Consider the following 24,271-nt stretch of genomic DNA (forward strand, 5'->3'; position numbering starts at 1 on the left):
AAATGGAACCAGTTCATTTCAACTTCAGACTTGCTGTACATAACTGTCTTTATTAAAATGTACAAACCTTCTCAGTTGTATCCCCATTTCATTAATTCTCTGCTTCCAGGAAACATTTTGTAAACATGTTTTAAATGTTCATGGTCAATGAATTTGCAGATTCTTTGAGTTTTTTCTAGCATTCTTGTTGACATTATCTCTTTTGGAAACTGCGTATTTGGTCCACTCTCTGTGTTCCCACTAATTTCTCACTGCTCTCCAGGTCTCCACAACACACTTCTTTCTGTTCAGTGACTCGCTGTGGTTGCTGTTGTTCGCAGTTGTCTGGAAAAGTCTTGTCTCCAAATTACAGTGGCTTTCTTTTTTTCTTGCCCTGAAGCAACCGATGATGGGAGAATATGTGTGTGTTTCTGTTCTCCAGGGTCAGAGCTGGCTGGGGCGTAAAATTCTTAACCATTCAGTTTAATACAAATGCATTGACTCACAAAAGTAAATGCAAACCGTGGGCTGCATGTGAGGGAGATTATGTAAGTGAAATTAATTTTTAGAACCAGATTGCATTCGTTAAGCCTGGGATCTTAATGTGGGCCAACAAAAGTGTCCCATCAGCTTACCAAGGAGCCTGAGACTTTATTATTGCCCAGATAATAACTGAAAATTTGAACTTTGCAGTTTTATAGATCAGTTTGTATCTAAAAAGCAGGCGGTTTTTAAGAGCACGGAATAAAGGTTGCTTTCTGCAGACACCTGCAGCGTGACTATTTATAAAAGGACCCAATCATTTGTCCCCTCCTAAAAGTGCTATTGGCATAAGAGGACTGGGTATTTAATCCATAACCCTCCATACGCTGCACCCCACGGTGGCAAAGCACACACAGAGCCAGAAGAAAGAGATCAAGAAAGCATTAAAAATGTCAGGCCACAAGACCATGTTTAAATGATTAGGTGAGACGCCGTCTTGGTTTAACAATGGCCGGGCACACCTCGGGGGCCTGACCTCCCCCACTTGCTCTGTTTTGATGGGTTATTGCAATCTGTTCTGAAATTGAATTTCAGTTTGTTTCAATAGCATTTTGCAGTAAATAGGAGTGACTGTGGTATCTCATTTGTGAATCTTGATGTAATAATCAGAGGTAATTGAAGCATGCACAAGCCACAGAGACTTATGACATGTTTTTAAACAAGTATTGACTGATATGAAACTAATTTAACAAAAACTGGAAATCGGACTCCACCGAAAATGCGTGCACAGAATTCAGAGTCTGTTGCAACTACACCAACTTTGGTTTAAAAAATGGAATGTTCAAGTTCCCTTACTTTTCCTGAAGGAGTTTGTGTGCAAGTTACTGACAGGCAAGGTTGTGACTCTGGGACTCTGGCTAATCACCTACCTGCCCACTAGAGTTAATCATTTGCCAGTCCTGGGGTTTGGGGTAACCCGTCCATCTCCTGTCATCTCCGACTGCCTCAGTGGCTCCCACGAATAAGAAAACCTCTTGGTAAGGGAAGCAAGCACACAAAATTAACTCCAAATGGCAACATTCTGTGTAAACGAGCACAGATTTGGAATCTTTCTATTTGTAAACTAATCTTCTTAGATAAGATTGTTCTGTATTTGTGCATACACTAATATATGTGCATATAGACATATTCCATTTGGCATTACATATATGCTCACTGACAAAGTGCCTGCTGGCCCTATATTCCATTTTAATGCAAGTCTGAGTCTAAAAAGGAGAAATGCAAGAGCAAAATCTGTAATTTACATCTCTAAGCCGAATAACAGAGATAACCAGAGCAGGGTGCATAATTCCCCATAGGCTCTGGACTTGAAGAGGGGTGAAATGCATTTGAGGACAAGAATTTGAAATTCAAATGATGAAAAGGAATACTGGAAAATGCTTCCGTAGATATTGACCTTAAATACAAATGGGTAAATCTTTGTGTTCAGGTGCTACAGAAAGTAGAATGAATTGTGTGTCATGCGCTGCAAAGATGAGTATAAAAATAAAGCCTATGAAACCTTGCGATGCTTGTCCCTTGACTGAAGGAAGCAGAAGACAGTGGTGATACAGGAGGGAATATAATGGAGAGAAAATAATGAACAGCTTCATTAGGCAAAACTCAGCATTTGTATGCGTTTCTAACATATACTAATGTCCACTGGATTGGAGACTTTATGTGGAGCAAATTTCTTTAAAAGGGAGTGAATTACAGCCTCTTAACATACAGTTCAAAGTGCATAAATGTCACCATTATCCATAACATACCCAGGATGGCAGGAAAGATGAAGTCTAAACATGGTATTTTTCTAAGTAGAAATCTTGAGGACATGGACCTCATTAGAACCATCATTCCACCTGTGGAAACCGAAACAAGTAGACTTGACATAAGCATCTAGGGATTTATAGACGTAATACTTATTATCACTAATAGGAGTTGGGTTTCTAAGTCCCAGAACATCTAGCTGAGGCTATGCCCCTAAGTATTTGGTGCTTTCTTCCAAAGAGAGATGGTTGTCACGATGGCTGTTTTAATAAGGTTTAATGTAATTGGAACAAAAGCAGAACACAGTTCCTTGAATTTTCCCAAAAGCGATTGACGTGGTTTGTCAAAAAAATTTTCAAAAGTGTAAGGTGTTTTCTTTTAAAACTATTTACTAAACAATGTAGAAGATTGTGTTTATTATCAATGATGTCAATGTAGGAGTACAAAATAGAGGTTATGCCATGTTTGTTCTAGTTTTTTCTTGTTTGTTCAGTTTCCCAATGTGTTAACTTATTTCCAAGGAAACTGTTTTTGTTTCTGACTCTCAGAAAAATCCAAGATAAATAGAGCGACATTATTTTCTACCTACAAGAAGTATAATCTTATCAGAGAAATGAATAAGGCATGGTAACACCTAAAAAAATAATTCTAGCTCAACATTGAGCAAATCTGTAATTACTCGGTCTGTACTAACTCAGGGCTCCATAAATTCAAGGGGAGGAAACGTTTACGGGCAATTGAGTCTAAGAAAAACTTCACAGAACGAGTGAACCCTGAGTTGGACTTTGAAAGAATGGAGTTTGGATTGGCAGAAAAAAGAAAAGGGAAACTCCTAAGGAAGAGATGCCAGAATAATTCTGTGCAGTTATCCTTAGTGGGGGACATCAGGACAGTTGTGCCTGACTTTCAAAGAGCTAACACTTGGAATCCCCCTGGCAGTACAGTGGTCAAGAATACACCTTCCAAGACAGGGATCATGGGTTCGATCCCTGATCAGGCTAACTAAGATCCCACATGCCTCAGGGCCAAAAATCCAAAACATTAAAAAAAAAAAAAAGAAGCAATATTGTTAACAAATTCAGTGAAGACTTTAAAAATGTTCCACATCTTAAAAAAAAAAAAAAGCTAACACTAAGAGACATAATAGAGACCCTGGAATTAGCCAGGGCAAAGCTCTTCAGTTTTTACCCTAAAATGAAAACCCTGCAGCTGGTACCTGGACTTGCATTTGACCTCCAAGTCACCCGTGCTAATTTCTTTTTTACTCTGCCAGTTACCTACTAGGATTCATATCATATCTTTTAACTTTTTAAAGACCATTATCAAAAGTCATATTAACTAGGTTTTGTTGTTGTTCAGTCGCTAACTCGTGTCCAACTCTTTGCAACCCCATGGACTGTAGCACACCAGGCTTCCCTGTCCTTCACTATCTCCCAGAGCTTGCTCAAACTCATGTCCATTGAGTTGATGATGCCATCCAACCATCTCATCTTCTGTTGGCCCCTTCTCCTCCTGCCCTCCATCTTTTCCAACATCAGGGTCTTTCCCAATGAGTCGGCTCTTTGCATCAGGTGGCCAAAGTATTGAATTTTTAACTTCAACGTCAGTCCTTCCAATGAATATTCAGGATCGATTTCCTTTAGGATTGACTGGTTTGATCTCTTTGCTGTCCAAGGGACTGTCAAGAGTCTTCTCCAGCGTAAGAGTTCAAAAGCATCATTTCTTCAGTGCTCAGCCTTCTTTATGGTCCAGCTCTCACATCCTTCCATGACTACTGGAAAAGCCATGGCTTTGACTATATGAACCTTTGTCAGCAAAGTGATATCTAAACCAGGTTTAGATACTGTTTTTTAAAAGTCCAGTTTAGAGCAAGAAGGAAATGCAGTGTTTTGTTTGTAGCCCCAGGAAAGTCTGGGCTTGCCCTCTCCGTGAGATAACCTTGCAGCTGTGAAACAGGAGAGCATGGTCTGGAGGCTGAGGAAGACACGCTGCTGTAGAGATGTCCTCAGATTATCTTCCCGGGTACAACTTCTGTTTCTTTTAGCTCCCCTACACCATCATGCTATTGGTTCCCCTCTTGCCCCTGAACTTGCTGCCTGGACCCCCACTCAGACTCTGGACTCCCTTCTGGGTGCTCAGTGTGACTCTGGGTGAACCACTCAGGAGTTATTTCAGTCAATTCACTAGTGAATTCGGCAATGAATCTCCTGTGAAACGAGTGGTTTGACAAAATCAGCCGGCTGGTCTAGGAGTGATGTAGACTCGTTGACAATAAGGACATGTCACAGGATTCTACTGGCTCATTTTTCATGCCTGTGCCACAAGGACAAGCATTTTAAAAGCCTTCTCAGCCTTTCAGAAAAGAGTGCTACACATATATAAGCTATTACTACTTTTTTAACCCCAAATTTTATATACATAATTATAAGCTATTACTACTTTTTTCACCAAAACTTTTGGTATATATAATTATAAGCTATTATAAGCTCATATATAAATGTAAGCTATTACTATTTTTTCCACCAAAATTATATATATATAATATATGTAAATATATATATTTCATGCATGTTAAGAATACTTTTCTTCTTAATTTTAAAGCCTAATGGGAGTAAAAATAAAAGCTTTTGCTAATGGTCTCCTACTATTTGTATGGAAAATTTCCATTGAAGAGATCAATATTGTTACTTATCAGACATTTACCCAGCCTATGTTTGACATGTCTGTCACCCATTAAGGGGAAAGTATGCTTGAAGACACTGAATTTTAAAGAAGAAAAATTAGAGAAACTTCAAGTTGAAGTTATTATATTTCAAGACTGCCAAGCCCAACATTACTTCTACTTCAGTAGCATTTGAACTGTTGTTAACCTGTGTTTCTGAGTGTGCATTCGTCAGTGAATAATTAGGGAGAAATTCAGTAGTAAGTCAGTGATAGAAAGGACATTTGACTTCCAAATTTACAAAAGCCTACTTTAAGGTTTAAAATATTATGAAGGCTGTGTGTGTGCTCAATTAGTGAAAATGGGTATTTTGTTTCTGTCAGGGAAGGAAAATAATCTGAGTCATTAAGGAAAATGTCCCGGATTAGTGACATTTTTACAATTCAGTAATAGTCATACTATATCACACACACACAAAGATGTTAAAGGGACTATAGGTTGGCATGAAATCACATACTATTTTGAAGAGGGAGGCAGTAGGAGAAAATTCAGCATAGAAAGTTAACAGTTACAAAAATAGGAATGTTCTCTGTCCAGAATTTGGAGTTTGGGGCTGGCATACTTAGTTTGTAAAAGAAAACTCAGCAGAATAAATTAAATGGTTTTTTTTTTTTTAGCATCAGAAAGCCTACCCTCAAAAGTCGATGTGGGAAATGCTTGTGTTAACTTGACATCCAGGCATCCCTTTGACCTCTGATTCCATTCACAGGGGGTTCCTGGGTCAGCCCTTCCTTGTCCTCCACACCAGATTCTTGCTCCCCAGGGGCTGGTTTTTTATTTACAGGACAAGACCCCTTAACTCTTGATAGCCTCGTCCAAAACCAATAAGAAGGGCAGAGGCTGGAGCATGTGGACTAGAGGGAGTGGAAAGGCAGAGAAGGTTCTGGAAAGAGAGGAAAATAGACGTCTAGCCCTTCCTCCATCCTGCCCTTCATGACACAGACAGCACCCCAGGTCCCCAAAATTCAGTTATAGAGCCTTTCAAATAGATACACACTTTCAAAGTGCTCAGCATCCCTGCTTTGCTAAAATAATATCTCGGCAGACTTCGAGTCATTAGAGAAGTGATTGCCACACTTATCTGTGTTTTGTTTGTTTTTTTTGGTGTGTCAATCTAATAAATTAATTCTTTAAATTTTTCTCTTCTTACAATACCAACAGAGTTAGAGTCAAGGGGTATGATGGTTATGCTCAGAGAGCTGCAAGGCTGTCATGTGTAAGAGGAACTAAATGTGGTCTTTAGGATCAAAGAGTGGAAACCACATTAAGTACTGAAGAAACATTTATTGAGGGAACGGATCTGAGGCAAAGTCAGGAAGACTGGGGAGCCTCGCCAGGCACTAAAGATGGGCTGAACTCCCTGTCTGGACTCTGTGTGTTTCCTCTTCCTGTCGGTTTTTTTAACAAAGCTGCGCAATCCCTTCATGGAAATCTCAAATTAGAATTAGACCTTGATGATCATAGTAATCTTTTTCATCATCTCTTAAAAAGTGAGACGCAAGGATTTGTCTTTCACCATAACACAGTAGAAAGTTCTGGTTCTTCTACTAACTAGATTTGAAATATCCAGATCCTTCAGTGTTCTGGGCTTCAATTTTCTCATCTATAAAATATGATATTGGTTCCTTATCCCTTAGATCTCTTCCCATGGTAAACTTTTGGTAGTTCCATTCATATGTGTGTTAGCTGCTCAGCCATGTCCGACTCTTTGCAACCCCAGGGTGGAATTCCCCAAGCAAGAATACTGGAGTGGGTGGCCATTCCTCTCTCCAGGGGATCTTCCCGACCCAGGGATCAAACCCAGGCCTCCTACACTGCAGGCAGATTCTTTACCTCTGAGCCATCACGGAAGCCAGTCCTATTCATTGTATTCACCTTAACATCAGCTAGGTAGTAAAAGAAGTGTATTCCTGATTCCTGTCTCAGAGACAGACACTGCAATCAGCCATGCCCTGTGATTCAGCCCCTTTTTACCAAGTATAGACACGGTCTTACATATCAGCTCCGTGTTTCTTTAGCCTGAAACAGTTGCTAAAACAGTTTCTCAAATCACTGATTCAAATTAAATTTCTAACATATAAGGCAGAATAGGAGAAGGAGTTAAGCTGCCAAATTTATCTCCATCTTCTCAAATTTATGTCATCATTTACAAAGTTGATTCTCTCCCTGGATTCTTTTTTTTTTTTTTTTTCTTCCTAATATCTGACCTGTGACTAGTGCAAGGTAAGTGACTTTTCAAAATTACACGTAGAAAATACTTTCTTTTCAACACTAGTTCCACCTGTATTATATAATAAAAGGGTCTTATGATCAATGAGATTGGTATACGTTGGGTTAAACCAAGTTAAATCAACATTTCATGCTCATGGGACTTCTCAGAGCCTTTATATGGACACAAATTGTGGAGATTCACAAAAGGAGCCTAGTGACGTGCAGCATTCCCGAGTGATTTGGGGGAAAAACATTTTTTTTTCATGAAGCATTTCATAAGACTGGTGTTCTGAGGGACACATTTGGGACCAGTTTGCTATGATTTCTGCTTTCTACTTTTTTTTAAAAAAAAAAGAGGAAACAACAGATTGCAAAATGATGAGAACAATAATGATATGATCTGGGTAATTTGCCATTATAAGAGGAAAAAGCCATCAGAATTAATGAAATATCTGAAATATGAGGTATTTTTTTAACTTTGATTTTCCTGTTCATTGTGGATTTTTTTGTTGTTGTTCAGTCTTTATTCTTATTTTTTTTCTGGCCCACTTTGTGTAATATGGGCTATTAGCTACCTGACCAGGGATTGAACCTCTGTCCCTGCAGTGGAAGTAGGGATTCTTAACTACTGGACTTCTAGGGAAGTCCCTGAAATATGGGGTATTTTTAAAAGAATATAACAGCTTCAAGAACTGCCATGTTTTGAACGTTTTCCCTAAAAAGATTCTCAAAGCATCTGTTTTATTGTGTATTTGTAAGTGAGCATGTATTTGCCCCCAAATCAAGAACTAAAATACTGGAAAACTGCCTTATTCCTATTTCTCCCTGTAACTGTACACTATCAGTTCTCTTAATAAACTTTTATTCATAGATAGAGCTGTGAATTTTAGCCCTTTACATTAAGAGCATTCAAAGAAATTAGGCTGTTTACGGAATAAGAAGTTAAATCATTTTATGTATTCTGGTTTTCAGTGGAAAAAAAAAAAAAAACTCCTTTCCTTTTGAAACAATTAATCAGAGGAAGAAAGGTGGAGGACAGGCTTCTTTCTTCTTTGCTTACCTGTCTTGTTTTTACAGCTGAGTCTTTAGTATTATCAAGGGGAACATTTTATACCATTCTCTAGCTTGTGCCGTGCTTAAGAGAATCTTGTGTTTGGAAATGCTCCCTTTATGCGATGTTTTATTTTACCTAGCTTGACCATATTCCCTTTTCCTTTCTGTTAAGCTTACCATAAAGATATTTGGGGGCTGGGGAGTATTTGAGATGGTAAGATGAGGGCCATATGATCTCCTGCTTGGGTTAAATCCAGGCTGCAACCACAGAGCCATTTCTGTGAGCTGACCCTTTATGTGGTCATATGGTTAAACTTAGCAAGACGGTGCTTCTGCTCTTCGGCTACCCGTAAAGTTTATGGCCACTGCTTGCCTTTCTTCTAAACACACAATTACTCCTCAAGGTCTGTATAAATCATGAGGCCACTTAGGTCATTAAAATCCTCTCCTGTCTCTGTGTTCTTGTTCATAACTCAGAGATAGTTAAAAGCTTGCTTTACACCAATTAATTACTCAGTCTGTAAAGCAAATCAGTGATAAGAACAAAATTGTGTAAACTAATGTTTAGGCCAATAACCAGTGTTCTCTGCATATGTTGGTTTGTAGCCAGTTTGTATGTTTTAACACAGAAACCCTCAGTGACATTTGAAGTATTTTATGTCCACAATAGACTTCTCTTATAAAAATTATTCCCTGTATCACAAATTGACTTGTGGTTACAGAATATATCCTAGGTTTGTTATTAAGACTACTAGTAACCCAATCATTTGCAGTTAAAACACCTGATTTTGACTTGATAGAATTTTTAATAATGAAAAATTTGAAAAAGAGCCAGCACCCTAAGCACAAAAGCTTTGGATGCTAAGAATGACTTACAGCAAACAAAATGCTGCTTTCAATAAACATGAGGGATTAAGGAAACTCTGTCTACAACATGATCTATTTTTCTGCTGTGCATTTCATTCTAGCAAAATAAATGCATTGGGCCCGTATCTAAAAGTTTCATGTTTCTTGGCTGTGGTTAGCTCAGGGGTTTGTACCCTTAAGTAAACCTTAAGGGTCTACTGAACAGAATAGCACCATTTTTACTTGGGTCTGTGCCAACTACCCATCTTAAAACTCAGCTCAACCTTTCTTTTACCACCAGTATATCTAAAAGGAAGAAACACCTATCTTTCACTGAACCCATTTTTTATTCAGCATTGTTTGGTTTCCACTTTTTTAGAAAAAAATGGGCAATTGTTACAGAGTCAGGGTCTTCTCCACTCCAGAATAATCTCACCTACCTTATGCTGAAAAGGTTCTATTGTGATTACTACAAAGAAAGAGAAAAAAAAAGCCTTTAAAAAAATGAATATTTGCCAACTTTGGCTCCTGCAGCTCTGATTAGTAAAACTACCTGGATCCCCACTGAATAATTACTAATGAATCAGGAGGGTTTTTTTTTTTTAACTCTTAAAATTAACACACTAGGTCCTATCGTCTAAAACAGAATTGTTGCTTTATTTCTTTTTCTAAAGAATTAAAAAGTTTGCAGCTTATGATCTTGCTAGGCCTTAAGGCAGAGTCGCTGCTTTTCTAGAACTGGAAGTTGCCCCCTGGTGTGTCTCCACCATACCAATAAAGGGGGCTTTTTGAGCAAATTCACAGCACTAATCCAGTTGCAGATCATTAAATCAGTTGGGTACATCAATGGAAACACTTAATGGATTTAGTGATTTCTTTTTTTAAAAAAAGGTATTGTAATATATATAAATTAGCTTCTTTAACTCCATTATTGACTATGGCTTTAATTGGGATGGCAGAGCATGTGGTGGTTAGATGGCATCACTGACTCACTGGACACGAATTTGAGCAAATGCCAGGAGATAACGAACAACAGAGGAGCCTGGCATGCTGCAGTCCATGGGGTCTCAAAGAATTGGACACAACTTAGAGACTGAATAATAATAACAACAACTGGGGCAAGGCCTATTGTCATTCCAAATAGTAATTTTCAGAGTATTAGGTTATGTCATCTTCTGAGAGTTAGTCATCTTCTGACTGATAGATTCCCCCAGGGAGATATTAATAGCAGTAGCCAAGCTTCTGCACTGCCTAGACTACAGCCTGTCTTGAACTGCATACTACATACGATTTGAAAAACCAAGCTGTGCGCCACTTGGTTTTCTGTGCATTTTTCTCTTTGCTCCTCCTGCATTCCAGCCTCATATGGAAGCGGACATCAGCATGTGTTATTTCACTGAGTCCTCCCTCTCATCGTTGCGAGTTGATTATTATGTCCATTTTTGCAGGTGAGCAACTGAGGCTTACAGATGTCAGTAAGTGACACTCCGCGAATCAGTGACAAGAGTGTGAGGGCTTGGGTCACAGTCACCCCAGTTTGGCTAATCTGATGGATGGCCAGGCAGGTAGCACCTCCTGCCCCAAGGTTCCCTCTGAGACTTTGTGGGAGGTCAAAGATGGGGCACGTCTTAGTAGATTAAAGGTGCAGGAGAGAGTCCTGAAGCTCAGAGCCCACACCAGAACCCAGTTGTGGTTTTTTGTTGTTTGGATTTTTTTTTTAATTTATTTTTCGCTGTGCTTGGTCTTCGTGGCTACACACGGGCTTTCTCTAGCTTCGGTGGTCAGTCTACTGTCTAGTTGTGGTGGATGGGCTTCCCATCGCAGTGGCTTCTCTTGCTGCAGCACACAGGCTCTAGACCTCAGGCTCAGCAGCTTGGCACACGGGCTTAGTTGCCCAGCAGCAATGTGGAACCTTCCTGAACCAGGGATCGAACCTGTGTGCCCAGCATTAGCAGGCAGATTCTTCACCGCTGGACCACCAGAGAAGTCCCAGAACCCTGCTTTTTAACACCCCAACTCTCTCTCCACTTTGTCCCCGTGAGAAGGCTGAGAGAAGAGGAGCAGAGAGGAGAGAACAGGCTTTATTTAAAACAAACAAACAAAACCCAAAACTTTAGGATTTAAAGTAAATAAGAAGGAAGTAAATGTGTCCAAGACGCCCCCTCTTGTCACTTTTTGATGACTTGACTAGCTATATAAACCCATCTTGAGACAATCCATGAAAGTTAATTCCTTTTTTTTTTACCCTGAGAACAGTGGAAAGTTGGCAAGAAGTAAAAATTTTCTATGAAATAGGGAGGCGAACAAGTTGTAAATGATGTTAATATCTTCCAGATGGCACCATTTTACTTGGGAACTGAATTTATTGTAATTAAAGGCATGTGAATTTTTCTATAAATACTGAACTTTGCAAGTTTGACACTGGACGACTCCATTACCTCGGAGTTGTTTTAAGGGAGGCATCCTTGATCTTCCATTTGAAATGCATCTTTGGATTTCATAATCTGAGTTTAACCATAGAGATATTTTCCCATGTGAAGCATTTTTTTAATCTTCTATGCCAATAAATCTTAATTATAAAGTGAGATCCCACAGAAATGAGAAATTCAAACTCCAAACATTTTCTGTTAAAATTAAATATATTTTGACCATTCTTTTACACCATGTCTTGAGTTCTTTTATATATTTATTTTTGGATTAAGCTACTATCACTCTTCTGTCTCTAGACATATGTGTTGGACAATTTTGCAGTGCCTGTTTTTGCTTCAATCAGAAGCACATGGCTCACTCCAGAAACCTGCTTTCCTTTCTGCAATTGAGGACCATGGGCTCAGGGCTCCCAAACCAACAGCCAGTGTGACCTGGCAACTGCCAGGTGGTACCTCTGCCCTACTGTCCCTTTTGAGAGTTTAGCTTCCAGCCTTGCTGCAGTTCCCCACCCTTGCCATTTGTCTTACCCTGGATCCTACTAGCCTTTCCCCTTTGAGGGGATGTACATGGACCTTCCCCACTGCCTGAGTTTGTACTGCAGCTTCCAAGCTTCATGTGTCCATCCAGAGCTGGGTCTGGGTAGTAGGCAGAATCCTCAAGCCTGGTTACACACAGCTTCTAGTTACTCAGTCATCTGTTAATCCAGGTGCTGCTGTCCAGGGATTCTGCAGATTTAATTCTGTTGCCAGATCAGGTGACCTTGAGAAAGGGAGGTTATCCTGGGTGAGCCTGGCCTAATCAGGTGAGTGCTCACTAAGGACCCAGCTTTTCTTGAGGGGTTTTGAAGCATAGGAAGAATCCAGTGTGAAGGAAAGTCTCTGTTGCTGGATTTGCAGCTGGAGAGAGCTGTGTGGCCAAGGAAGGCCGGTAGCCCCTGGCATCTGAGAGCAGCCCCCAGCTGGCAGTGAGCAAGGAGATAGGGACTGCAGTTCCCTAACTGCAGGAAACTGCCTCAGCAGTATGAATTGTAATGAAGACACAGAACTCAGATGAGAATGTAGCCCTGTGGACACGTGACTTCTGTCTTATGATACACTGATGGAAACCCTAGCCAGGCCAGTTTGTGCCTGCATGCTAAGTAGCTTCAGTCATCTCTGACTCTTTGTGACCTCATGGACCATAGCCCACCAGGCACCTCTGTTCCTGGGATTCTCCAGGCAAGAATCCTGGAGTGAGTTCCCATGCCTTCCTCTCGGGGATCTTCCCAACCCAGGGATGGAACCCTTGTCTCCGCCATCTCCTGCATTGACAGGCAGGTCTTTACCACTAGCACCACCTGGGAAGCCTTTGGCCTGAGCTAATGAATGTGTGCTGTTTTAGGCCCCTGTGTCTGGAGTGACTCATTACACAGCAACAGGAAACTGTCTGCTACCTGCGGAATGTTTATTATCACAATTTCTCTTTTTCTAGTTGGTCTTAACAAGCCATGACCCCCTCTCTTTGATTCAGTTCAGTTCAGTCACGCAGTCCTGTCCGACTCTTTGCGACCCCATGAGCCGCAGCACGCCAGGCCTCCCTGTCCATCACCAACTCCTGAAATCTACCCAAACTCATGTCCATTGAGTCGATGGTGCCACCCAACCACCTCATCCTCTGTCATCTCCTTCTCCTCCTGCTCTCAATCTTTCCCAGCATCAGGGTCTTTTCAAATGAGTCAGCTCTTCGCATCAGGTGACCAAAGTATTGGAGTCTCAGCTTCAACATCAGTCCTTCCAACGAACACCCAGGACTGATCTTTAGGATGGACTGGTTGGATCTCCTTGCAGTCCAAGGGACTCTCAAGAGTCTTCTCCATCTAACTCCTTTGATTAGCCCTTTGTATTACTGCAGTGAAAACCATTTAATATTTCTTTTTACTCCAGTAAAAGTTTTTCCTTAAAGATTTTCCTTCTTCACTTTTGTAATAACCTCATTTCCTGGGACTGTTCACTTTTATACATATTGTTATACTATTACCTAACCTATTAATCATCCATTTTCTATGGATGCAATAAAATTATTGATGTTCATTATTATGGCTCTGAGGCATTACAAAAGCTTAAAAATGAAAATGTTAACATGTGAGATCAGGCTTTGTGAGTTTCATTGTACTCTGATTATTCGAGAAGGGGCTGTCTGACTTTGATGCATATGGAAATCTTTATTGAGCTTTAATCAAAGGAGCCACACAGGAACAGTGTCAGGTGGATTCTGTGGCGTTGGACCTTCCTGGAGGAGAATGATCTGGAGACCTATGGACAAGTAACGAGAGTAACACTGTGTAGGCCTTTGAGGAGGACAATGACGCTGAACAAAAGACAGTGTTTGTAGCAATTTTTTGATTCAAGAGGAGTGAGATGTTTGATATCCCATTTACCATCAGTGGAGTAGGTTACTGGAGAGATGGTTTGGCCGAAGCACATGCAGCAGCCACTGAGCAAACCTGCCTGGTCTTTTAGCTCCCGGCTCTTCATGGCTCTGTGGCATAGACCAGGCCAGCCAGCGGTCACACCTGCACCCTGGCACTTGTGCTTATCTCAAAGTTCAGTAGACCCTTAGTCTCCTCATAGCTGGAACCTGAGTTTGGGTGATAAGATCAGTGAAGGAACTTGATGGTGGGCCAACAGAAATGCTGCTCAAATCCTAACCTGCTACTCCAGTGTCTCACAGGCAGCCACCTCCAAGTGGAAAAAAATGCAGACAATGTCAACAGTCTAAAACGTCATGCAAATCCACATAAATGCACAACAGTGAAAAAGTATTACTGCCAGCATCTCAGAAAGTATGAAATCCAATCTGATTCATTTTCACTTTCTAGTACTGCCCCCCCACCCCCGCCCCACCAAATACAGGGAGATTCATTGATCCTGTTGTTTTAAAAACAAAAGGCAAGGCCTTTGATTTATTTCCAAATAAAGCATCATTGAAGATACTGTTTTCTGACCAATAAACATAGAGTTCTTAGCTGCATTGTAAGGTGTTGATTTGAGACTTTATGCATGTATGCTTTTCAAAATAACTTTTATCTGATGACAAAGGAACACTTGTTCATTATAAAAATTTTGAAAGATACAAAAATAATAATAATAATAGAGAAATAATCTCACCACCCAGAGATAAACACTTAACACCTCACATATTTCCTTCCTGTTCTTTTATTTCATACAAATAAAAATAGAGGATATCTTGTGTATAGAGTTTTATGTTCTGATTTTTCACTTATTTATCATGAACATTTTTCCTTTGTTATAAGAAACTTTTGTTGAACATTTTTTTAATAGCTGCATAGTATTCCTCCAGATGAATGTATGTAAATTCCTTCTTACTTCCTTTCTATCTGCCTTGTTTCCATTTTCCCCATTATTATAAAGCTTCAGGCAATACTTTTTCCATACATATTTGACATTATTCCAGTTTATTTCTTTTGAACAGATTTCGAAAGAGTCCTTTACAACAGAAAGAGACTGTGAACCTTCTAAGGCTTTTCTTATATTTCCCTTGATTAGAACATTTCAAGGAAGCCAGAACAGTTAGGAGGTGGATCATGTAAAATCGCTCAGAAACACAGATGCAAACTAATTGGCCCCTCCTAATTCCATCACTGTATATTTTATATCCCTGTCCTCTTTCTAATACTCTAAGAAAAAAAAAATCTGTTCTCTTCTGGGGAATAGGGAAGGTAATTCTTGGGCAGCAGTACAGTAATCGTTTACAGCTTGCTCAGTTGGGATGGCTATTAATGCCTCGTGTAAAATAGACCAAAGATCCAAAGAAACACATTTTTGCAGGTGAAAATTATGTTAGCCAACATCATTTCTCACTCTGGTTTATGATGTCAGGTATCGAATTTCTCCATTATTAACATAGGTATGCACGCGGGGGAAGATCCTTTTGGAAGGAGATTAAAAAGACACCATTACCTAAAATCCCCCTTCTTAACAACTCGAAAATGTCCAGAAGCTGTGAGGGGGGTTGGTACAGTAGCTCCCCATACAGACAACACCCTACAGAGGATTAATTGTTTTTTTTTTAACCATTAACGGGCCCCACCATAGAGTCAGGGGTCATTTGCACTCAGAGGAGAAAACCCGACTTAAGTAAAGTGTGCTATTTGTCTCTTCAGCACCGCATACCTAGAAAGCCTCCCAAACCACTCTTTAGTGACTGAAGACATTTCTCATTTTCCCATCACTTTTCCCCTTCCTTGGCCATTTTCCTAAAACCATAATTTAAACTTTCCAGAAGAAAATAATAATAATAATCGCTAAGTAATCCTTTCAAGAATTCTTAGAAGGAAATCTTTGTTCTTTTATCACTCTTATGGGAAACCTAACTCGTGATTACTATTAAGGTTCAAAATGTTTTTACCACCCACATATATCCAGGTAGGATGAGGTTGGAGATATGTCAACAAGATGCCTGGGACTTAAGAAGCCTGGGCTTAAAGCCAGGAACACTCATGAGAAGAGCCCCCACCCCACCACAGCTCCAGCCAAGCCTTCACACCTGAAAAAGGAAACCTTGGGGAAAGGTCTTTAATTGTAAGAAGGTTAAGCAGAGAGAGCTTTGCTTTATTCCCAGTAAAGGTTGGCTGCGTTACCATTATTCATGCAGGAAGTGAAAGCTTTAAGGTAGAAGGTTTAAGAAGAGAGATGGGGGAATTCCCTGACGATCCAGTGGTTGGGACTCTGCGAGTCCAATGCAGGGGGTCTGGGTTCGATCCATGGTCAGGGAACTAAGATCCCACAAACCATGCAGGACAGCCAAAATTATTTTAAAAGACAATTTTTTTTAAAAAAGAGATGGCCAAATCCACAAGATACCGGCATTCCTATGATGAAACGTGGGGCGGTGATGTCTGAGGAAGGGCTTTCCCACAGGTGGGTGGTACACTGTGGACCCAGATGCAGCCTCCTTGTCACCTGGAACATTCTTTTTCCGGAGCAGGACTCCAAAGAAACAGATGGGTTAACTTTGTGAACCCTCCGCCGTGTGCTATGTCTCTTCAGTCGTGTCCGACTCTTTGTGACCCTCTGGACTGTAGCCAGCCAGGTGCCTCTGTCCATGGGGATTCTCCAGGCAAGAATACTGGAGTGGGTTACAGTGGCCTCCTCCAGGGCATCTTCCCGACCCAGGGATCGAACCCGAGTCTCTTATGTCTCTTGCATTGGCAGGCAGGTTCTTTACCGCTAGCACCGCCTGGGAAGCCCATGAACCCTCCTCTAGCTTCTCTGAATTGGGGTCCCAAGACACCATCCCCAGCTCTCCTTCCGAGCCCAAGCTTGTGGGTCCAGAATGCAAGTCAGACAGGTGCCTCCAGGCTCACCTGTGCAGGTCTCTGGTATCAGGACCGAGGATGCTAGCATCGCAAGGAACGCGGTGCTTGCCGCGCCGGCAGCAGTAACAGAGCAGTGCAGCCGGCTGGGGGACTGAAATTTGCAAACTCAGGATCCTGGGCCTCAGGCCAATGCAGGCTGGGTGCGTTGCTGTGGTGACACATTAAGTCTCCGAGGAGGGATGCTGACACACCAGCTGCATTCCTGGCATCACATTTGCCAGTGAGAAACTTATGGAGTGGAACTGGTCTCAACTTCAGAGGGAGAGGCTGGCTGCTTTTTTAACTTCCTTGGCAGTATCACCCTTTGCAATTTGTACGCGTACACCCTCCTGAATATTTACATGAACCGCTCTCTGTGATACATTTGGGGGCGCCTGTCGGATGGTACCGGGAAGGGAAGTGCTAAAATCATAGCAGCATCCTGGCATATAAATGTAACTATTGTGTCCCCGAAAAATCCCATTGCCTAAAATTGGCACTTAAGATGCGGTGACTTATCTCTTGCTGGGTAGAACGTCTAGTCCCTCTGCCCCTTTTAAAAATAGCTTTTACTGTTGCCAAGAGGAGAGCTTAGAATTTACCACTAGCAGATAATGTGGATTAAAAGACTAGCTTCCTCCCGTTATACATCCCCAGCAGTCTAATAGCTGAGTTCTCTCATACCTGGGAGAGAGGTCTCCTTGCAGAAATGCCCTTTAGTCCTCAGAATGCCTGACCCACCTCTCTGATTTGTGTCTGGAAGGCAAAATGCACTAGGATGTGGCCACTTAGTATTCAGACCATGTCGGGATGCAAGTAAAAAGCCTATAGAGCAGTGCTGGACGCACGGTCACCAGGCCAAGCACAGCCAGCCTCTCAAATCACAGTTAAATTATAAGCGAGTGTGGGGTAAACTGCGCAGACCTGCCTAGTCAATGAAGCTGCAGAGATAAAAGGAATTACTGCATAAATGCCAGCTTGTGAGGCTTTCAGGAGTACCGAGGAGGGGTTCTTTCCATTGGCCCTCGGTTGACTGTAAAAAGCCACTGAGGATTTTGAACATAACACCGTCTTCATCCTCTTCCTCCTCCTCATCCTCCAGTTCTCCTCCTCCTCCCCCTCTTTTGTCTGAGCATGCAAAGCATCTCCCAATGTATAGAGAAACAAACAGTTCCTCTGTGTGGCTCCATAGTTTTTCAAAGGACAATGATGCTCACTGGCCAGTGATTTCTCTTGCAATCAGCAGATGCAGCAGGGGAAATGCAGTTAATACAATAATTCACATATATTAATACTTCATTCCATCACTGTCAGCTTTATTTTCTTCTTGATATACACAAGGCTGGCACACAATCTTAACTGATGAGGTAATGTCATTTTTAATTGAGAGAGAGCCTTAAGCTATCCACTTGGACTCATGATAGCATCTTTGCAGTTGTCTCATGAGACTTTACATAAACGTAAGTCATGTGTCCTGGACAGTTTGAAAAGGATTGCTAAGGATGACACTGGTCATCATGAAGATTTCCCCCACTTTGATCTCTTTTAAATTGCCAGATGCAGTTTATGTTACTGCTATATTTTAGCCATTCCTGAAATGAATATATCCCAGGACTTTTGAATCAAGTTCAACAGAGAAATACAGGTTTGAAATGAATGGATTGTAATGTCTTCATGTCAGTTCTAGAAGAAATATGGAATCTAAATGAGATTATCTGGTTATCTGACTCCTAGGTGACTTGGCAAATAAATAATGAAAAAGAAGAGCAAGACACTAAGAAATAGATAATGCCAAACAAACAAAAATATTCCTGTTTTCCTAGGAGATGCTACTTTACTGGAGATGGATTTCCATATTTTAGAGATAAAGAAGGTTCATCCAAGCATATGCATTATCTCAGTGCATTCTTTAGGCTGGTATTTTATTGCTACTCCCCTTGTCATTTATCTCAGTGTATTATCATTAAGGCAAATTTTTAAAAATCATATCACTTTGATGATTCCAAGTCTGTAATATTTTCTTTTCCAGGGACAGCATTCCTTTAAAGATTCAGGCTGGTAGTAAACACTTTCGAATTTTAAATAAACTTTTTTCTTTGTAGAGATTATGTTCTGCAGTTCAAGTTGTAGTTTTGGGGAAAGAAAATCTTTGTTTTGACCACAGTGGATACTGAGAGAGATTTTTTTCCTGCAAAGCCTGGAGTTTGGTGGAATTGAGTTAAATAGTAAAGAATCTGTTTATTATTCTGTGGCCATATGTTTAGAGGGTCGCTCACAGAAATCAAAGTATTATTCATGGAGAGCTTCAGCCAAGGAGACATTTTGAATTCATAAAAGAACTTCACAGTTTGAAAAGAATGCATAGCATTATGTATTGACACCCCCCCAACCCCAGACAAAGGAACACAACTTAATAATAGAGAATTGTACTCATGAGATTTTCCTTTTTCTTGTTAATTGGTTACTTTAACTGACATTGTCTGTGAGTATAATAGACACCATTATTCTTAACAGTTCTGTGTTACCAGATGATGTGCACGGACATGATGTAGTCCATTTTAATTATTTCATTTTGCTAGACTTTTTTTTTCCCTTTCTGTGAAATCCAGCAGTGAATGCAGATAGCACTTATTTTTTCTCCTGACAGACCATGGTGGAGAATGCTGGCTTCTAAATGATTGAAATTAAAAGGACTTTTCTCCCTAACCTGATGTTTCCTTCCACCTTTGTCTCAGGTATGACTATGTGGAGGTCATCGATGGAGAAAACGAAAATGGACGTGTATTGGGAAAGTTCTGTGGAAAGATCGCCCCTTCTTCTTTCGTGTCTTCAGGGCCATTTCTCTTTATCAAATTTGTCTCTGACTATGAGACACATGGAGCAGGATTTTCCATACGTTATGAAATTTTCAAGAAAGGTAAGTGACTTACAGGAGACCAAGTGTGACTGAGTGGTCACAAACCTCACTTGATCTCATGAAAGACAAAGTGAAAAGAAAGACCAGGAATAATGTTTTTCATCTTTTGGTAAAAAGTCAGATATTCCCATTACAAAAAATGTTGAAAATACTTTGCACAAAGGAAAGTTACCCACTATATGGAGGAAGTATGTTTAAAAAGCTGTTTAAGTGTATTTTAAGAATCAGAATTTCATCATTCTAAACTGACCAGTGTGTTTAAAGTACATACTCTGTAAAGCTCCTTTAAGAGCATTTATTCTTTTCTTTCTTCTTCAAAAATCAGTTGGATCTACTCTTGAAGTTTTATTTCTTTCATTAAAAATTGTGTGAGTCCCTCTTATCTCAATACCTGAAAATCATGTGTTGGGCTGGCCAAAAATTTCGTTTAGGTTTTTCTGTAAGATGTTATGGAAAAACTTGAATGAACTTTTTGGCCAGCTCAATACATTCTGCTCCCTTTATTTTATTGCAAAATTCAAAACTGGTCACTCCCAGGAAAAGCCAAGCAGTAGTCCACTAGCCTTGGAGTTTCAAAAACTTTTGGAGGAAGAAGCTTTCCATTAACAGAAACGTGGTTGGGGCAAGAACTTCTTGGAGGAAACAAAAGAATAATGCTTTAAATGACATTCCCCTTCAGAATTAATTATCCCCTTGCCCCCTCCAAAATAATCACTTACTAATCTTCTCTCAGGGCTTCCCTCCTGGCTCAGTGGTAAGATAATAGAGAATCTGCCTGCAATGCGGGAGACCTGGGTTCAACCCCTGGGTTGGGAAGATCTCCTGGAGAAGGAAATGGCAGCCCACTCCAGTATTCTTGCCTGGAGAATCCCCTGGACAGAAGAGCCTGGCGGGCTACAGTCAATGGAGTCACAAGAGTCGGACGCGGCTCAGGGACTAAAGCTCCATCTTCCTCTGTCACAATGGTATATATTGGGACAGGATGGAATCTGAGAATGTATTGTCTCCCAGGTTTGAGGAATTAAACTCACATATCAGCCAGTTAATAAAAATTGTATCTTTATCTGGATGTCACTGTTTTCCACAGCAGCCTGTAGATTCCGGCTATGAATTCAGTCCCGCCTTCCCTTTTACGTTGACATTAATGTGTGGGAGACCCTCCAGGGACGGAGGTGCCAGATTTAAATGTATTGTCCTGGAATATATGAAAAAGAGCTTTATTTAGTGGAAAAAATCTAGCCACACCAAATTCAAAAGCCTAAGGTCTTGTGGGTCAGTGGCCACCGGGAATAACTAAAAAGGACTTTAAGCATTTCTGGGAGCATTGGCACAACTTCTTTAAATTTCAAAGAACTCTGGTACTATCCCATATGAATATGGGTAGATGGAGAGAACTTTCTTCAGAAATTCATCTCAGCACATGCTTAGAAAGCCTTTCGTATAAATAAAAGCAGACGTAGGATTTCAGTGGGCTTACATGACTACATATGTATTTCCTTGTGTTGAAAGCTGTTTGACCTATGTAAATCCACGTATGCGTAGGTACACGCACGCACAAACATATGCGTTTGCTTGCTTACCTGCATATGACAGCATCAAAGAAAGAAAGTGTCAGAAAAAGAGGTACGAACAGCTTTTCGTTGTCAGTGTTTCTCAAAGATCTGAAGGTGGTGGATGGAGAAATAGCGAGATCCTCCCTAAGTCATTAAGAATTCTGCTTCTTTCCAGATGAACTCAGCCCTCAAACTTCTGTTAGTCTCAGATGCACTATGATTTCTCCTCTTTCCCCACCACCCAATGCCATCCTTGAGACTTGAAGCCTTATTTTCTTCTTTCTCTTCTTGCCTCCCTATATACAGTATAGCTGCCGGTTCTTTGGGATTTTCGTTCAAAAGTCTCAGAGAGTCACTCCGAATCGCCAGGCTGTACACCTGAATCTTATAAATCAACTGTAGCTCAATTAAAAAGAGAGTGTCACAGCTTTCTTTCCACATCCACTGCCACTGAACAAATAGAACTGTCCAATGGTTATCCCCATGCTCTCTAATCCTACACATAGCCTCTCAAACCATCATCAAACTACTATCCCCAGAATGCCTATGACAGGTATTTGTCACCTGTCAGGTGAAGCCTCAGTGTTTTCTGAGGTCATGCTCGGGTCTTGACATCAGCTGCTCCCAACCTTCCTGGCTTCACTTGCACAAACTCACGGCCTGTCTTCCTGTCCCAGGTTGGTGGGTGTGCTGGGTGAGGCCCAGCAGATCTGCATGTGAGTTTTGATTTGGCCACTGCCCATCTGTGTGAATGTTCAGAGCCTTGGATTCCTCTTCTGAAAAATGGATAGCAGAGCATGTCCCAGAAGCTGTATGCCATACACAGTAACTGTTACAGTGAAGCTGGTCTCTCCAAAGTGTACAGTACTCTCTCTCTCTCTTCTGGCTTAAGCCTCTTAACCTCCATGGAAACCTGGCTCCAAATTTATTATTCTTAATTAATGTACTTTTCATTTTCCTACACTTACCCAGCTTGTCCCCTATTACACAACACAGATGAACACTTTTAGATACTGTATCTGTATATACACAAACACAACTATATTTAACTAACCAGTGTGTTTTTCCTAAATATTTTCAAGTTTTATCACGTATATGTGTCTCATTTCCCAACTAAATTAATACCACCTGAAAAAGAAAACATCTTTCTCCTTTGTTGCGCATACTATAGTTCTTACAGAGACTCCAGTAAAAGTCATGAACTAGTAGAATACATTCACACACACATAGGTTCACGGACGTTCTTTCCTTGAAAACAATTTCATGATAAATATTATAGAATCTCTGTTCTTGGAAAATGTAGCACTTCTTTCAGGCTGCAGCAATTTCAGATTTCTTCAAAACACATAAATTAGACTAATCATAATTGAACCAATGCATTATTCGTTCACCTGTTGGCCTTGAGGATTTCTGGCAGTAGGTTACAGGGCCATTTTTGCATCCCTTAAGTCTACGTTTCTAGACGACCATTTTTGCCCAATGGGTGGCAGGGGACAGTGCCCACCTCTCCCCAGGACACCCTAGTTCTCTCCTTGGGTACCCACACCCCTCCTCTTCACAGGTACTGAAACTTGGGCCATCAGCCCTAAAATGATTCCCATTCAGCTAAAGAATTTCTCAAGGAAACCCCAGCCTGCCCACCTCCCGCCCTTCTTCTGTTCCTCCCCTCTTATCCAGGCCCAGATGCTGGAAGAAGCTGTACCATTTCCTATGGGTCTCAGTCAGGGAAGGGATGGCATTTATTGAGAGCAGGATTGGTGACTTCATATGTTGTTTGATTAAGAGTCTGTACATTTAAGTATAATTCCAGAGAGGATATCTTAGCTATCATCCTTGTCCATCCTGATGGTCCTTAACAACGAAATGTGGGATGCCTGTGGCTACGCTGGATGCTCTCATTCTAACAAATAATGATAAAAGCGTGGTGTCACTGGGTCCCCCTGCTGTGTGTGCATCCCTTACCCAGCAGCTCACACCCTCCTGGGCACCGTGACTGCTCACCCCCAGTCCTGTTTGTGGCTTGTATATTTACCCCGGGATCCCTCAGCCCTCTCCTGCCATCATCCACTGGGGGAAGTGCTCCCTCAACTATGGCAAACTTGTACAATAAAGAATAAGGAACCCGTTAAAACAAAGTTTGATGTCTAATGGAGAAAGTAAGAAATTACAGAAGCAGCTTTGAGTTTGAAAGGCTTTATTTTCCAATCCTAAAGCCCACCTCTCATGTGTGATGCACAGAATCTGAGGATCAGGAAGATTACGAGGTCACCAAGGCTACACAGCAGGTTAGCAAATCTCTTGGTGCTCCATCCAGCTTGCTTCCACTTCCCCGTGGAATGTCCCCATGCATGAGTGCCAAGTTGTGTCCAACTCTTTGCAACCTTATAAACCGTAGCCTGCCAGCCTCCTCTGTCCATGGGACTCTCCAGGCAAGAATACTGAAGTGGGTTGCCTTGCCCTCCTCCAGAGGATCTTCCCAGCCCAGGGATCAAACCCACGTCTTTTATATCGCCTGCATTTGCAGGCAGGTTCTTTACCGCTGGTGCCACCTGGGAACCCCAGAATGTCCAGCCTTTGTCAAAATACCTGAGAAAACCTGGGCCAGCTTCCAAAGGAATCTGACATGACAAGGATATACGTGAAAGCATTGGAATTTATTTGATTTTGAAAGAGCGCCCTTAATTCAGGTTTTTTTTTTTCCTCATTAAGTCTTAACCTCAACTGTATAATTTTTTTTTTAAGAAGGAGAAAATATTGGAAACTGCATTAAACTCTGCTGTTTGCTTTGCCAGCCAAAGCCCTGGGGAAGAGGTTGGAGGTCTCCAGGGTCTCTGTTCCTACATCTTGGAAATAAAATTCTAAAGGGTTCCCAATTAACTACATATGAATGAATGACTTTTTAATTAATGACAAAT

The 24,271-nt window shown here is 41.0% G+C and overlaps 1 protein-coding gene across 4 annotated transcripts in view; it reads left to right on the forward strand.

The window, feature by feature from the left end:
• Positions 1–24,271, forward strand: part of NRP1 (neuropilin 1) — a 146,202-nt gene that overhangs the window by 37,398 nt on the left and 84,533 nt on the right. For all 4 annotated transcript variants that reach the window (XM_043883549.1, XM_043883547.1, XM_043883548.1 and 1 more), the window contains one exon: positions 19,622–19,803. In XM_043883549.1, the coding sequence (XP_043739484.1) occupies positions 19,622–19,803 (182 nt within the window). The remainder of the gene's footprint in view (positions 1–19,621; positions 19,804–24,271) is intronic.

This window comes from Cervus elaphus, chromosome 23 (assembly GCF_910594005.1).
Source record: "Cervus elaphus chromosome 23, mCerEla1.1, whole genome shotgun sequence".
Lineage (NCBI taxonomy): Eukaryota > Metazoa > Chordata > Mammalia > Artiodactyla > Cervidae > Cervus > Cervus elaphus.